This window comes from Chiloscyllium plagiosum, chromosome 7 (genome assembly GCF_004010195.1).
Source record: "Chiloscyllium plagiosum isolate BGI_BamShark_2017 chromosome 7, ASM401019v2, whole genome shotgun sequence".
Classification (NCBI taxonomy): domain Eukaryota; kingdom Metazoa; phylum Chordata; class Chondrichthyes; order Orectolobiformes; family Hemiscylliidae; genus Chiloscyllium; species Chiloscyllium plagiosum.
This window is the reverse complement of record NC_057716.1, coordinates 5626918-5639839: the sequence shown is the minus strand read 5'-3', so window position 1 is coordinate 5639839 and position 12922 is coordinate 5626918. Positions and strand designations below refer to the sequence as shown.

The following is a 12922-nucleotide window of genomic DNA, read 5'->3' as shown; positions in this document are numbered from 1 at the left end:
CCTCTTTCCACCTATCGCATTTCCAAAGCCCCTCCCCCAAGTCCCTCCTCCCTACCTTTTATCTTAGCCTGCTGGACACACTTTCCTCATTCCTGAAGAAGGGCTTATGCCCGAAACGTCGATTCTCCTGTTCCTTGGATGCTGCCTGACCTGCTGCGCTTTTCCAGCAACACATTTTCAGCTCTGTATATTATAAAACACTGCTACCAATAATAAAAGTGTTAGAAACTTTTGCTAGTCCCAGTCACATTTTCCATGGCTAGCACCATTGGCATTGGTTGATGTCACAAGCAATGCAAGTAAATGTTTACAATGATTGTTTTTGTTTTGGTTCTGTGCCTCGCAATGAGATGTTGAGCATTGCCAGCATTGTCTCTAGTTAGGCTTGGTGTTATTCTTATTGCCATCGGAACGAGACCCAGATGTTCCATGTTGTCAGGGTGGAGGGAAGCTCATTTAGTTTGTGTACAACCTGGGACAATCATCTTTGTTATTAGTAATTCAAACAGAGAGACTCGTCATGTAAATACAATGGCTATGAGAGCAGGTCAGAGGCTGGTTATAGTGTGACAAGTAAATCACCACCTCACTCCCCAAAGCCTGTCCATCAGGAGTGTGATGGAAGACTCCCCATTTGCCGGGATGGGTGCAATTCCAAGAAACACTCAAGGAGCTTGACATCATCCAGGACAAAGCAGCCCATTTGATTGGCATCCCACCCACAAATATTCTCTTTATATCCTTGAAACACCACTAAGTGCCAAACCATCAGTGATTCACTTAAAGTGTGGACATCTTCATGAAAATAAACAATGCAGTTACTTTACACATAGTGAGAAAATGATAATTAATTTATTTTTAGTTATGTTGATTTGAAGATAAACATTGATAATCCTCCAATGGTTGTGTTATTTGATTGGATACTTGACAACTTGACATCCAGTTTGCAATGAGCCAGAGTTTCTTCTGGGTGGATGTTGGGTAATCTGATGCACTTACCCTCAGCCTTTGTCACCAAATCTGTATCCTTGCCACTGATTCTGTCCCTCTCTCTAACCAATGTCTTCATTTCCTCCCTGTCACCATCTCAGTAGGAACCCAATTGCAAGCTCAGCAATGAGCTGAGCCTCCAATATTGTATGCTATTAATTACAGAGACTCCCTATATACATACAAAAATTTGGAAACTTGAACTAACTAATTAAAGAACAGCTTCTTTTCCACAGACCTTTGAATAGACCTCTCATATATAGTAAAGTTAATCCACTTTCGACTGAAACCTTCATCAATGTTTTTGTCACCTCCATACTTGACTATTTCAATTGTCAGTCTGTTGAAATCTTGGAACTCGCTATCTAACAGCATTTTGAGAACAACTTTAACATACAGTAGTTCCTGAAGTAGCTCCTGCCCCTCAATATAACTGCAGTGCAACTAGGGGCGAGTGATAATTGCTTGCCTTAACCCATAAGCTATTTCCAAAGAGCGTATTAAAAAAAAAGCTATCCTTGCAAACTTCCATCCATAGACTTCAAATCATCCTAAATTCTGATATCTATATTCTACTATTGCATATGCCTTTGTGTTAATGATCCATTTTTATCTGATTGCGTCCCTTTGAAATTCTCTGGGACAATTTTCTACCTGAAATGGTTGATAAATATAAGTTATTGTTGATGAATAACACAGTGGAACTCCCTGCTCTGCTTTGATTTAATGTGTTGGTTCCTGCATGAGTAAACAGTTGAGACCTCATTTTCTGATGTTCTAAAAGACAACATGGCTGGTGATAAATGTTGGCCCCAATTATGTGCTCAAATCCTGTAGTGGGTGAGTTTATGAAGATTCATGTATCTGGATAACCATACTGATTCTGACATTTATTACAGTTAATCTGTAAATTGAACAATGTCATTCTTTTTCCTGTAATAAAATGATGATGTTGGAAGTGAAACTTGTTATTGTGATATTATTCTTCCCATTTAAGACCCTAATGGCTTACGGGCAGATTTATGTGGAAAGAATAATTCATTAACGATGGTCTTGGATTCAGTGTGACATAAGCTCCACACAGACAGTCACCCAAGGCTGGAATCGAACCTGAGTCCCTGGCACTGTGAGGCAGCATTGCTAACCTTTGAGCGAATGTGCCAGCCAGTGTAGAGTGAATCTATCTGCCTTATTCACTTCACATGATTCAAACTCTAATTTTTCAAAACAAGCTGGTGCACTACTGGATACATATAAACCAACAGCCTTACTCCGTCACTAACCTACTTAGTATCCACTTGCTTAGTGTCACTTTCTGACCTAAAATACAAAATACAAACCCTCCATCTCTGGAAGCTCCACATGCAAGTTTTCAAGTTTTGGGTTTTTTAATTAATATTTTACTTTCTTTGGTGACAAAGAGGGAATTTAAACCCTCATGATTTGAAGCATCTGATGAAAAGAAGTTTGAGGAAATACTGTGAAGATGCAAGACAAACTAGAAAAATCATGAAGTTTCCAAGACTCGAAGAAAATCAAAAGTAGAGGGGAAACAGAAACTAAGAATCTGCAGGGAGACGATTTAGCTGGTCGGCTCCGAAAGGACATGGCTGCGAGACTGGGCCTGTGGCAGGTGGTGAGGGAGCCATCAAGAGGGAAACACATACTTGACTTTATCCTCACCAATCTGCATGGTACAGATGCAGTGGTCTTTGAGAATATTGGTAAGCATAGTCTTTATGAAATTGAAGTGGCAGCTTCACGTTGAAAATGCCTTACATTGTGTTGTATGGCACTTTCACCATTCTGAATAGAATAGATTTTGAATCAGTTGAACAACTCAAGACTGGACATCCATGAGCCTTCAACAATACTGATCTACCAGACAAACTGAAACAACTGGCTAAAGGTGCTATTTCTTTAGTGTCTCTTAAACATTCAGTCAAGATGATTCCAACAAACACCAGCCATGGAACCAAGACATTTTTTACATTGTTTCATTATATCTTATATAGATCAGGTGTTAGCAACAAAAACTTTTATTTATACACAGTAGTACCCCTAACACTAAGATGTTTCAAGGAACTAGTCTTTATGAAATTGAAGTGGCAGCTTCACGTTGAAAATGCCTTACATTGTGTTGTATGGCACTATCACCATTCTGAATAGAATAGATTTTGAATCAGTTGAACAACTCAAGACTGGACATCCATGAGGCTCCATGAGCCTTCAACAATACTGATCCACCAGACAAACTGAAACAACTTGGCTAAAGGTGCTATTTCTTTAGTGTCTCTTAAACATTCAGTCAAGCTGATTCCAACAAACACCAGCCATGGAACAAAGACATTTTTTACATTGTTTCATTATATCTTATATAGATCAGGTGTTAGCAACAAAAACTTTTATTTATACACAGTAGTACCCCTAACACTAAGATGTTTCAAGGAACTTCACTAACGTGTTAGCAAATAATTTGATACTAAGCCATACAAGGAGGTTTAGGGCAGTTTGGTCAAGTAGGTTATTTAGAATGTCTTAATGGAGGAAAGCATGGCATAGAGACAAATCCCTGGGTCAGAGCTTTGGCAGCTGAGGACATAGCTGCCAATGGTTGAGTGATTAAACTTGCATCTGTTGTAGAGCCCTGAAATGTAGGTGCATGTAGAGTTGAAAGGTTCGGGGAGATCATAATGATCCATGGAGGGATTTTGAAAACAAAGATGAGAGTTTTAAAATAGTTTAGAGTTCTTTCATTCATACTTTTTAAAATTATTAGAATAATCTTAAAGTAAATCATGACTCCCATTGCAAGTACAAAGATATGTTTTTTGGAAACAGTTCACTGTCATTTAGTATTTTATGCTGTATAAAATTTTATTTAACTTTACATTAAAGTTGCAGGACACAATACTGTGAAGTAGAACACTTGTTCTGTTTTCTAAATGCAGTGTAAACATTGAAGACCCACAAGGGAAGTAACACAGGTTGGATGCAGATTTAAGATTTCTGATTTTTTTTACCCCAAGTGTACTTGACATTGTTTTTAGATCAGAGGAACAGCAGTAAGCCATTCAGCTCCCTGTGTCTGCAATGTCATTCACTTAGATCATCGTTGATGTATATCCAAACTCTGTTTAGTCACCTTTGGTTCATAACCTTTGATACTCATAACCATCAAAAATCCATTACTATAATTTCAGTTGAATTTACAGAGGGTCCCTGCTTTAAAATGTCTCTGTTTTTATTTTAGCATGTTTTATTTTAACTTTCTCTTTGAATATAGTTCTTTCACCATTGCTTCAAATTATCACCCGTTTTGTAATTCATTACCATTTTCGTATGTGCATGCCATTGCATACCTGCTGCCTTTATTATGTTACTGTACATTGTAGCCATTACAGTGATTTTCATCTGGTTAGTGCCTTTGCACAGAGGTAATTTCAATCTTCTAAAATAATGCCCAGAACCAAATATCTGAGGAAAGACCTGTAAAATAACCTGAAAGAGGTTTTGTTTTTGCATGCACGAAGCCTCGGCTGATAACCTTTATGATAAAAGTTTAGAGTTTCAGGAGTGCCTGCTGTTGATATGCAGAAGTTGTAGAAGTCTTCAGTGTGTTTGATACTGTACACATGCAGTAAAATTATTCCCTTTTATTTCAGGGCTAGTTTGGGGGGAAAATACCTTCGTTAGGCAGACTCCTGTGCCAGTAACTGTATTTCTATAATATTCAGTGATTTATTTTACTTTGCAGATTATTTGAATTAGGAATGCTCAGTGCTGAACATGTATGGTACAATATTTCAATTTGTACCTTGTTTTTTTTCCTCCAGTCAGCAATGTACACAGGAAACCCAACTCTGGTTTTAATTCCTATGGGAAACCATGCTTCACTTAGTTGTGATTTTCAGGAAATCAACCATGAGTTTAAGTGAGGACTTTTAAAAATGTGGGCATTACTGGTTAGTACAGCATTTATTGTTCCTCTCTAATTGCCCAGAAGGTAGTTAAGAATCAACAACCTTGCTGTGGACCTGCAGCCACATGTAGATCAGATCAGATAAGAATGGCAGCTTTAGTTCCTGAAAGGACATTGCTGAACATTAGCCTGGGGTTCTGGATTATCAATCCAGTGACATTAATAAAATGTTAGTACCTCCCTAGGGTTTACTGTGTTTCGTGTTTTGCTAATACAAGTACTAATGGTTTCCAGTGTGCAGAGCTCAAAGACTCCCTGTGATTAATGTACCAGATTTACCAGCCATTGGCATGTCTCTGGTCTTGGTAATCAATTTCAGTGAAACTGTTGATCTGGAATAGTCTCCCTTTGGGAGTAGTAAGATTCTACGGTTCTGACATCTTCAGCTTGTGTCGTTTACACAAGGACTACATGTTGTACTATCAAGATAATAGAGTGGACAGTATCAGCATAAAAACAGTTAACCTGACACGAATTTCAGTATGAAAAGAGAACTCTCAATTGCATTAGGAAAGTGTTTGAATTTTTCACTCCAGCCATCCTTGTGGTCTCTCTGAATGATAATGCAAGTATAATCCTTGTTAACACAAGATAGGGCCATTTTAATGTGCGATTTATGCCTCTTAAAACAGGATTGGGACAAACCTGTACTTTTTCATTTGGATTAAATTTAGACATTGGAGAGCAGAGATTTTCATCTTGTTCATTTAGATTTGGATTCATTCATAAATCTCACGAGTGAGGATTATTGAGGTTTTTCGAAGAGGGAGTTTTATCTTATGTATATTAATAGTTAAAAGTTGTGTACTTAGTGGTGAATATCTAAAAAAATGATTTTAATGAAAAGTTTGTAAACTATTTACATTGTAATAACCTTTTTGTGTTGTGGGAAAAGTTGATAAACACTGGCTCAGGTATGTTAACAAGAGATATTTACTTGCTTTTTCAGGTTTTGAAGAATAAAGTTCTTCAAACATTTGTGATTGTGTAAATTGTATAACTTTAATTTGTTGGCACTTGAAATCTGTTGTATAGTTCATTGTTGAGAATCTGTATCGTGCTAATAAAAGGAAACTCAAAATATCGTTGACTTTGTCATCTATACTTAGAAAACGTGTGGTTGTGTCAGTACACAAGAGAAGGCTACAGTTGACTTTGGAGTTCCTTCACTTTTCTTGACAATTAAAATTAAAAGCCATTAGCAAACTTGCTATGTGTATATTAATAAGCTAGCTAGCTTATTAGATAGATGGATGATCATGTGCCAAAATGCCAAAGTTAAAGAGTACAAATTTCTGACCTTGTTCCCTTGACTGACGCTTTTCACATAACACAATCCACTGATTGTTTGTTTGTTTATTTTTCTTCCTGAACAGATTTTAAACGGAGAGACGTCAACCTCAAGAAACAGCCAAAATGTCAGGTTCCACAAGGGAGCATATGTCTTTTGTACGACGTAGGAACCCTCAACTTCGCTACACCCTGAGTCCAGAAAACCTGCAGAGCCTAGCTTCCCAGAGTGTCAGATCGGAGAACTTGAATTTCCACAGAGCAAACAGTGACACTGATTTGGTGACATCAGACAGTCGTTCTAGTTTGACAGCTAGCATGTATGAGTACACACTTGGACAAGCACAGAACCTGATTATCTACTGGGATATTAAAGAGGAGGTGGACCCCACAGACTGGATTGGACTGTATCACATAGGTAAAACAAATTTTTAAATTAATATCTTCCTTCTAAAGATTATTTGGAAAATTGTTCCATTGTGCTGGAAAGCTTTGGCATATATCAGATCTATTCATCTTTTGCAGTCTGGTATTTTTGGCAGTTTTAAAATTTATTTAGCAATGGTGCAATGATGACAACATGCTAGGTCACTAACCTGCTGCCTCAGAGAGAGAAATGAGATGCTTGGAAGCAAAGTCCCAGCCGTGCTGCAACAGAGATGAGACAAGACACTTCCTCACAGAGAGACAGGAAGGGAATTTAGAAAACTGTCTATCCAGACTGTATATCCACATCATCTATAAACATGAAGCAACTTGTGGTCGTGTTGGGGCAGGATTCCAGGATGATTATTAAAGGAAAATGAATTTAACAAATCCATTGAGAAATAGATTTATTATTCTCCAGCTTAGCCCAGAAGTGTTCATTCTTTTCATATTTCTATACGTGCATATGGAATGACATCAATAGATCTATTTGAGTATGTTTGTAAAATCTTCAAATATACTCAAAGAATGAAAGCGTACCAACTACTGTTACCTCAAGATTCAACCATGTTGCTTTGATGGTTATTTTATGTTAGTTTATTAAACAAATTGATATTTCTCTGATGAATTTGTGAGATTAATCAATGAGTAACTGAGCTATACTACTGAAGGAGTCCAAGTTGTTATATTCCCAGTGCACCTATATCACTGGCTATGGCTTCTGATTGATATTCAGAAATCTCTGCTGGAAATGGACATCTTTGGTGAGAACAAAATTAACTTTTGTTGTGATATCCCAGCAGCTCAAAAGCCTTCTGATACTCTGTTGACTATTACACATAAATATTGGTAACTTTGGTGAAATCCCACTGAGTATATGCTATAAACCAGCATAGAATTAGGAGAGAAGGGAAATAAAATCAGTTACTTAAAAAAAACAGTGTTTCTCTGCTGTACCCTTTTATAATCCAGCATTGGATGTCAAAATATTTTGATAATTTAACAGCAATCAAGGGAGGTGTTAAAAATTAATGTACTTTCAGATAATGTTAGCATTAGATGAGAAAGGTTAGGGAGCATATCACAACTGTGTTGAGGAAGGACACCCTGGATGGATTTTATAGTGAGGCATTATGGGCAGAGCTCACAAATAGGAAGGATGCAATCACAATACTGGGACTACAGATCTCCCAGCTGCCAGCGGGAGATAGAGGAAGAGATATGTAGTCAGATTCTGGAAAGATGTGAAAATAATAGGGTTGTTGTGGTGGGTGATTTTACCTTACCTCATATTGATTGGCCTCCTGGAGCAATTTGTTACGTGTGTCTAGGAGGGTTTTTTGGAATAATATATGGATAATCCAAAGGAGATGGCCATATTGCACCTGGTATTGGGAAACGAGCCCAGCCAAGAAATCAAAGCTACAGTGGGGGAGGATTTTGACACTAATGACCATAATTCCAGACATTTTTGTCTACTTAGGGAAAAAGACAACAGTGGACATTGGATGAAAATATTAAATTAGGGGAATTCCAACTATAGCCAAATTAGGCAAGAATTGGAAAATGTGGATTGAGAGCGGTCAATCCACATCTGACATGCGGGAGTCTTTTTAAGGTCAATTGATTAGAGTGCAGGACAGGCATGTTCCTGTGAAAATGAAGGACAGCAATGGCATGAATCTTGAACATTGAATGACAGAGGAAATGGAGAAAGTGAGGTCTGCAGATGCTGGAGATCAAAGTTGAAACTTTATTGCTGGAACAGCACAGCAGGTCAGGCAGCATCCAGGGAACAGGAGATTCGACGTTTCGGGCACAGGCCCTTCTTCAGGAGGAAATGACCAACTTAGTCTAAAAAAAGCATACCTAAGGTCTAGACAACTAAAAACAGGAAAAGTCCTTGAAGAATATAGAGGAAATAGGAAGGAGTTCAAACAAGGAGTTAAGAAAGCTAAAAGGGGCCATAATATGTCCTTGGCCAGCAGGGTTAAGGAGAATCCCAAGGCACTTTATGCATATATTAGGAATAAGAGGATAGTTAGGGAAAGGTAGGCCCACTCGAGAATAAAGGGTGGAGCCAGAAGAAATGGGTGAGATCCTTAATGAGTAGTTTACATCAGTATTCACCAAAGAGGGGAATGTGAGGTAAGTTGAGGTTAGGGCAAAGTGTGTGAATACTTTCAGGCAGGTAAACATAAAGAAGGAGGAAGGTTTGGATATCTTGAAATGCATTAAGGTAGACAAGTCCCCAGGACCAGATGGGATCTATCCCAGGATTCTATGGGAGACAGGGGAGGAAATTTCTGGGGCCTTAACAAATATCTTTGCATCCCCTTTGGTCTTAGGTGAGGTTCCAGAGGACTGGAGAATGGCCAATGTTGATCCTTTTTTTAAGAAGTGAACAGGTAATCCAGGTAATTACAGGCTAGTGAACCTGACGTCAGTGGTGGGGAAACTGTTGGAGAAGATACTGAGAGACCGGATTTATTCACATTTGGTGATAGGCAGCATTGGTTTGTACAGGGAAGGTCATGTCTCCCCAACACAATTGAGTTTTTTGAGGAGGTGACAAGAATGATTAATGAGGGACGGGCAGTGGATGTTGGCTACATGAACCTTAGAAAGACATTTGATAAGGAACTTCATGGAACAAAAGGTACAGTCTCATAGGATCTGGGGTAAATTGGCTAGGTGAATAGAAAACTGTCTTGGTCATAGAAGACAGAGAGTAGTGGTTGAAGAGTGCTTTTCGAAATGGAGATCAGTCACAAATGGTGTTCCGCAGGGATCAGTGCTTTTTTCTTGTTGTTTGTTAGATATATAAATGATCTGATGGAAAATGTAGGTGGTCTGATTAGTAAATTTGCGGATGACACCAAAATTGATGGAGTTGCAGTTAGTGAGGAGGATTATCAAAAGATACAGGAGGATAGAGATAGACTGCCGATTTGAGCAGAGAAATGGCAGATGGAGTTCCAGCCAATTGCGAGGTGCTGCATTTTGGAAAATCAAATTCAGGTGTGAATTATACAATAAATGACAGAATCCTTAGATGCTTTGACATACAGAGAGATGTGGGGGTACAGTTCACAGATCCCTGAAGATGATAACACAGGTGGATAAGGTGGTCAAGAAGGCATATAGCACTCTTGCCTTTATCAGCTGGGGTGTTAAATATAAAATTTGGCAAGTTACACTGGACCTGTATAAAGCTTTAGTTACGTTACATGTGGAATATTATGTGCAGTTTTGATTGCCGCACCTCCAGAAGGATGTAGATGCTTTGCAGAAGGGGCCAAGAAGGTTTACCAGGATGTTGCCAGGTCTGGAGGGTTTTAGTTATGGGGAGAGGTCGGATAAACTTGGATTGTTTTCACTGGAAAGACTTAGGCTGAGAGGCAACTTGATAGCAGTCTACAGAATTGTGAGAGGCACAGATAGGGTTAATAGAGATTTTTTTCCAGGGTGGAAAGGTCAACTACAAGAGAGCACAGGTTAAAGGTGAGAGGGGGAAATATTAGGGGAGAAGCGTTGGGCAGATTTTTCACATGGGGTGATGGGTGCCTGGAATACACTGCAGTGGAAGTGGTAGAAACAGGCAAGTCAGCAACATTTAAGGTGTATCTCAATAGACACATGAACAGGAGGTGAACAGAGGGATAGATTCTGTCTATAGGCAATAAGTAGCAGGTCTAAATAAGGACGAGGAATTGTTGCAGGCTTGGTGGGCCAAAGGGCCTGTTCGAATGCAATATTGTATTTTATTGCATTATATTACGAGGAAAGTGAAGAATGTTTTTTGGGAAATATCTGAATTAACAGAGGGGGGCCAGGAAGAGGAGCCATTTCAAATGATACTCTGGCTATGTGTAGATAGATAAGAATGGAACAAAAATGAGAGTATCCCATTAGCGCAACAGCAGTGGAGAATGTTTGAGGAAGAATCCCACGTTGCTAACTGACAGAGTTAGCAGTTACTGCATTTGCTGTTGAATTCATGTATTACTGGACATTGGAGTGCATCTGGGAAAATGAACAAACAGTGAAATTCACAACTGATCTTGGAGGGACCTGACTGGGAGCAGTCACAGCACAGAAGGCGATAGTGGATTTTAAGCGTGGCCTTAAAATAAGTCTGCAGTAGTGAATAGAGTGGGTTCTTTCTTGATTATATGTTTTATTGAGCTATGTGTTTTGATTAAAATTAAAATGTAAGCCGTAAGTATTAATTTAACCCGCAGCAGTTTTGTAGAGGAATAAGACAGTGCTATTTTCTGGGTCTGTAGATTGAAAGAAGCAAAAATGGCCCTTAGTAGAGTGACATGCTCTTCTTGTCAGATGTGGGAATTTAGGGAGAGTTTACGTGTTACTGAGGATTATATCTGCAATAAATGCCGTTGGTTGCGAATCCTATCAGATCGAATGGATCGGTTGGAGAGGCAGTTAGAGGCAATGAAGAATTTACAAGAGCAAGGGGATGTGATGGATGGCAGTTATAGGAAGGGGGGAAGTCTCAGATACAGTCACATAGATGGGTTAACTCCAGGAAAGGTAAGAGAGGTAGGCAGGCAGTTCAGGAGTCTTCTGTGGCTATCCCCTTTTTAAATAAGTCTGCTCTTTTGGAAAAAGTAGGGGGTGATGGATTCTTAGGAGAATGTAGCATGCTCAGCCAAGTTTCTGGTATTGGGACTGGCTGTAATGTAATGAGAGATATGTCAGGTTCCAAGCAATCAATTGTGTTAGGGGATTTTGTAGTCTGAGGTGCAGACAGATGTTTCTGTGGCCAGCAGAGAAAAAGCAGAATGGTGTGTTGCTTCCCTGGTGCCAGGATCAAGGATGTCTCAGAGAGGGTGCACAATGTTCTCACGGGGGAGAGGGGGCAGCAGGAGGTCGTTGTCCACATTTGGATCCAACGACATTGGAAGGGAAAAGGAGATTACAGAGAGTTGGGAAGAATTTTAAAAAGGAGGTCCTCGAGAGTAGTAATATCTGGATTACTCCAAGTGCTACGAGCTAGTGAGGGCAGGAATAGGAGGAGAGAGCAGATGAATGCATGGCTGAGGAGATGGCGTATGGGAGAAGGATTCACATTTTTGGATCATTGAAAGCTGTTTTGGGGTAGAAGTGACCTGTACAAGAAGGACGGATTGCACCTAAATTGGAAGGGGACTGATATACTGACAGGGACATTTGCTAGAACTGCTTGGGAGGATTTAAGCTAGGAAGGTGGGGGGGTCGGACCCAAGGAGATAGTGAGGAAAGAGATCGATCTGAGACGGGTACAGCTGAGAACAGAAGTGAGTCAAACAGTCAGGGCAGGCAGGGACAGGGTAGGACTGATAAAGTAAACTGCACTTATTTCAATGCAAGAGGCCTAACAGGGAAGGCAGATGAACTCAGGGCATGGTTAGGAACATGGGACTGGGATATCATAACAATTACAGAAACATGGCTCAGGGATGGACAGGACTGGCAGCTTAATGTTCCAGGATTCAAATGCTACAGGAAGGGTAGAAAAGGGGATGCAAGAGAGGAGGGGGACTGGCGTTTTTGATAAGGGATAGCATTGCAGCTGTGCTGAGGGAGGATATTCCTGGAAATACATCCAGGGAATTATTTGGGTAGAACTGAGAAATAATAAAGGGATGATCACCTTAATGGGGGATTGGATTATAGACCCCCCTAATAGTCAGAGGGAAATTGAGAAACAAAGTTGTAAGGAGCTTTCAGTTATCTGTAAGAATAATAGGGTGGTTATAGTAGGGGATTTTAACTTTCCAAACATAGACTGGGACTGCCATAGTGTTAAAGGTTTAGATGGAGAGGAATTTGTTAAGTGTGTACAAGAAAATTTTCTGATTCAGTATGTGGATGTACCTACTAGAGAAGGTGCAAAACTTCTACTCTTGGGAAATAAGGCAGGGCAGGTGACTGAGGTGTCAGTGGGGGGCACTTTGGGGCCAGCAACCATAATTCTATTAATTTTAAAATAGTGATGGAAAAGGATAGACCAGATCTAAAAGTTGAAATTCTAAATTGGAGGAAGACCATTTTTGACGGTAGGGCCTCTCAAAGATCAGCAAGGTGGCCTTTGTGTGGAGCCACAGAAAATGGGGGAGATACTAAACGAGTATTTTGCATCAGTATTTACTGTGGAAAAGGATATGGAAGGTATAGACTGTAGGGAAATAGATGGTGACATCTTGCAAAATGTCCATGTTACAGAGGAGG

General features: G+C 39.6%; 1 protein-coding gene across 5 annotated transcripts in view; it reads left to right on the top strand.

Annotated features, from left to right (window-relative positions):
* The window catches only part of hecw2a (HECT, C2 and WW domain containing E3 ubiquitin protein ligase 2a), a 335739-nt gene that overhangs the window by 104502 nt on the left and 218315 nt on the right, over positions 1 to 12922 (top strand). For all 5 annotated transcript variants that reach the window (XM_043692900.1, XM_043692901.1, XM_043692902.1 and 2 more), the window contains one exon: positions 6349 to 6680. In XM_043692900.1, the coding sequence (XP_043548835.1) occupies positions 6389 to 6680 (292 nt within the window). In that variant the 5' untranslated portion in view covers positions 6349 to 6388. The remainder of the gene's footprint in view (positions 1 to 6348; positions 6681 to 12922) is intronic.